The sequence below is a fragment of the Nuphar pumila genome, chromosome 1, assembly GCF_984573655.1.
Source record: "Nuphar pumila chromosome 1, dmNupPumi1.hap1.1, whole genome shotgun sequence".
NCBI classification, from domain to species: domain Eukaryota; kingdom Viridiplantae; phylum Streptophyta; class Magnoliopsida; order Nymphaeales; family Nymphaeaceae; genus Nuphar; species Nuphar pumila.
This window is the reverse complement of record NC_143249.1, coordinates 25,564,008-25,568,475: the sequence shown is the minus strand read 5'-3', so window position 1 is coordinate 25,568,475 and position 4,468 is coordinate 25,564,008. Positions and strand designations below refer to the sequence as shown.

General features: G+C 37.4%; 1 protein-coding gene across 1 annotated transcript; it reads right to left on the bottom strand.

Annotated features, from left to right (window-relative positions):
• Positions 1-236: 236 nt before the first annotated feature.
• On the bottom strand, positions 237-3,932 carry LOC149848424 (RING-H2 finger protein ATL58-like). Its single transcript, XM_089995355.1, has 3 exons — positions 3,362-3,932; positions 3,150-3,235; positions 237-663 (listed from the first exon to the last, which is right to left on the bottom strand). Exons 1-3 carry the CDS (start codon positions 3,572-3,574, stop codon positions 378-380), a joined length of 585 nt encoding a protein of 194 aa, XP_089851481.1. The 5' UTR covers positions 3,575-3,932; the 3' UTR covers positions 237-377.
• Positions 3,933-4,468: the final 536 nt, after the last annotated feature.

Below are 4,468 nucleotides of genomic sequence, written 5' to 3'. Positions count from 1 at the left end.
CAACAGATCTATTCGCGCTTGGTCAACATTTCTTTCTCTGTAAGTGCATGAATGAGCGCAGATGCGAGTGAGTGAGTGTGTGTGTGTGTGTGCGCGCGCTGAAGCGTTCGCACAGACTGCACTCTCAAGAGGATATGTTAGGAAAACCATCTGAATTCCATGTGATACAACACGTTTTTTACATGGGTCCTGCCTAATTGCAAACAAAGAAATGGGGTTGGACTATGCTCGCATGAGAGGCAGTTTGGGGGTTAAAGCCCCCTAGGATTTGAACCTGAAGAACCCTTTTTAAGAGGCATAAGACTTCTAGCAATCCAGCAAGCACATCGGCAAAACCGTGCCCCCCAGAATCTTTATAAAGTTCAGCACTGTACAACCTAAGCAGTACACTCAATGTTCACCACAGTATGCGGAACTGTATCAGAACTCTGCGAGGGAGTGATGCCATCACCTTCTCTGTCTGCAGCAACATTGCCAGCTTCAGCATCTGATGATGAGGGCTCCGTGGCTTTCGCTGCCGGTAAGAGTGATGTCCGACAAAGTGGGCATGTTGTGTTCCTGGTGAGCCAGTTATCAATGCAATCCATGTGAAACGTGTGCCCACAAGATGGTATCTGCTGGAGCCGGTCGTTGGACTCATAGTCGCCAAGACAGACAGAACACCTTCACAGATTCGACAAAGAAACAGTTCAAATCAAAACAAGGCTCAACAAAGAAAGCAAGGGAACCATGGTTCACGTTGTGCTTATGTGCAAGTCACAAGCATTCAGCCAAAACAATGCATCAGGCAGGGCATACCTATTTGATGTCTCACATGCAGTCAGTGTAGGATGATGGTTTGTGTAACAGAAGGTTTAAATTTTCTTATTTTTCTTATTTTTGTCTAAAACAATGGTCATCTTCTTATGGTTTTAATTGAATTATCAAAGAAAGAATTGTAGATAAAAGAATTAATGTTTTAGACGTAAAAATACTTTTTATGACTAATTTTCTTAATTTTGTCAAAAACTATGGTCACCTTTTTGTGGTTTTAAATGAATTAGCAAAGAAAGAATTATAGAAAAAAGAATTAATGTTTTAGTGGTTTAAATTCTCACACCTTGCATTACTCATTTGACATCCTTTGTTTCTGTAATAGACTCTCTCTCTCTCTCTGCGACAATATCCCTCTCACTGAACGCATCCGCAAACAAGCTCTATTAAAGACATGGCCTTCCACCATAAGAGCCATATAAAGCGGCATTTCCTACTAGATTGTATATATAATGTATGGGTGATGACAATGAAATATGCTCACAACAACCATAAAGAAAGGATAGGACCACGGGGCATGCTTAAAAGCCGGACAGCCAGGGAAGAAGGGTCATGCTTTTTCCAAAGACAATGCATAAGGCATAGTTGAACCTACAACAGACTTTATACCAGATGCTCACAATACAGTCATTCAAACACCATAATAAATGATTCCAAACATTATATGGTGTGGATGTGCATACAGCATACAATATCAATGAGTTCAATTGCAACCACCTGTCCATTTTCAACTAGGTCAGACCAGAGTTACTGGAAGCTTTGTAAATAGGTGGAAAACCTGCTTCCCGGAAACTCGCTTCAGAAGTGTGATACTCCTCGATTCCGAAACTTGATGAGAACCTTGATACCCCAATACTTCTCCTATGCTTTTCACATGCTTCATATATTCTTCTTATATGTTCTCTTACTCAACTTTTCATGTTTTTTATGTGTCTTCTCTCTCTTCTCACTCACTTCCATGTGTTTTCTCTAAATTGGTAGTCATCATTTTTAGGTTTTTTTAAAAACTTAATTCTTACACTAAAAAATCATGAAATTTAATATTAGTCACTTTTATTTTAGTTTTTATTAGTGCTTCATTTTCATTCCCATTCAATTCTTATATATATTTTTTATTCCTCGCTTTTCACTTCCTATACATTTTAACATCATCACTTCTCACTTCCGCTTCCCGTATCATTTCCCGCTTCCGCTTCCTAGTCTGGCAACCTTGGGTCAGACTGCATGGATGAACTTATCATAGTTTATTTAGCATAAACCATGTTTCATATATAGCAAATTGTGAGCAACTAAACAGTTTTTTGATAGTTACATTTTGGTGAAATCTGAACCATCCATTTTTTTTGTTTAGTTTTCAATTTTCTGATCTAAAACTTGTTCCATGGTAAATGAAACATGATAAATACATCTGAAAGACCAGATCTGCTCAAAAGTGAATTAGTGAAAATTCTATTCACCAATACCAAATTGGCGGTATGCACATTTGCACCAAAGACTTACATACATACAAATATGCATACATAAATACAAATATAAATATATAATATGTATATACATATATAGTATGTATTTTGATGCTAAAGCTGTCGTTCCAACACAGACAATGGAAATAAAAGAAGGTGGCTACTGCAGCACAAGATGACCAATTTACGGAAACAGTGAACTTATTGGAATTCCAGAAGAAGTTTAAAAAGATGTCCCAGGGGCAAAAAAAAATCCCCCAATTCATAACAATTGTGTCATTGTTGTTTAAGTTGGCTACAGACAGATGATAGCCCGATACCTACTAATCTGAACATAATCAATCAATTAGTTGCTGGTTATAACCAAGAATCAAGCGCAAAAGACATAACACCACAAATTAATATCATAAGCTTGAGCTAACAGGTCTACAGTTTTATTTCATTGTAGTATCTTCTCAAGGTTGAAGTAGCATGAATGAAACCGAACCACGGGTCTCTGATCCCCTCAGCCAGAAAGATACATGCAAGAACAGTAAATGATCGTCGTAACAGAACATCCAATTGGGCCAATTGGGCAATATCCCTCATTTAAGTAAATTGGTAAAAGCAGAGCCGTTTGATGATCTGAAAAGGATGCCTTTGACATATGGACAACACTAACATGTGTTCCACTAAGCAAACTAGGATTTAGGGCTTCTATTTTGATGGGAGATGTCAAACAGCACAAGGATGATCTATCAAGAAAATAGGCCAAACTCAATTTGCAATAAAATTCTCAAATTTTTCACAAAAAATAGGCCAAACTCAATTTGCAATAAAATTCTCAAATTTTTCACAAATCCTTAATACCCGGCGTGGAAATAAACCACTCACTGTGTTTCTCTTATCAAGAAGCTCTGCTTGAAAATGATTACTGGAAGCATCTCTCTGAACTCCTTTTCCAATCCCATCTCTTTAGGCTGAGAAACCAACAATAGAAACAAACCACTTGTTCTCAGAAAAAGGACACAGAAAAAAGAAACAGATAGCAGGATAACCTTTACATGATTACAGAAGCAAAAAGATATAGAAAACAAGCAACGTACAGCAGAGATGAGCGCTCCAGTTTGGTATGAACTCCTCATTCGCAGCGATGACCAATCGACCCTCCGACGTCGGAGATAGAAGAAATAGAATAGAAACAAAAAGATGAATGTGAAGAAGATGGGCACTGAGAAAACGAAAGCTTCGTAGAGTTTTAGCCCTGGAGGAGCATCTAGGAAGCCGGGTGAGCCTGTGTTATTGGATATATCATACATGATTTTCTAGGACCAAATTACAACACCAAAAAAATCACAATGTTAAAAGGCTGACGTTCAACTGAGGTCTAGAGGCCAAACTCCTATAATAGCAGAAAAATCTAGAATCCAAAACCAACAAATTTTAAGTTCTTATGTCCTATAAGAGACAAATTATGAATCTTCAGAAGCAAAATCTATAGGAGAAAAAAATTTGTTGATTTTTTTCTTGAGAAAGAAACAGAAGCAAAAACAACACTGTATTGCAAAAACCCAAATTGAAAGAGTTGAATTTCAGAAAAGATGAAACCAAAACTCAAGAAGAAATTTTAAAACCCAAGTTTAAAGAGACTTCATAGAATCTTCATCAGTCATGAAACCTTGAAACCCAACCAAACAGATAGATTAAATACACAACAAGCATACCCAAATTATGAAGAGAGACCTCAAGCGAGGTTATAAATAGGGTAAAAAGGGAGTCGAGCAAACTGCGAACGAGCAGAGAAGAGGAACGGCAGCGTGCTCTGCTCGTAACAAGACAAAGATGGCAGAAAATGCAAATTACCAAAACCTCCCCAAGTACAATCGGCAATAATACGAAGCCTAATACTATAACCAATGGCTTGTGCATTGCATTCTTTCTCCCGTGGTGGTTATGGTTGTGTACAATTTTGTTTTTGTTTTTTTATATTTAAGACAAGCTTCAATAGTTTTCCAGTTTTCCATTACAAATGGTAGCTTTAGAGATGATTTTGGAGATTTCTATGATTTACACTTTTTTTTCTTTTATAATGCACGGTAAAAAAACATCACCTATTTTTTTTAAAGACAAGTTGTGGTTAGTCTTACCATATCAGATATTTCTTTGCCCATGTGGCAGAGGGATTGGAACCTGGGCTTTCAGCTTGGCACAGG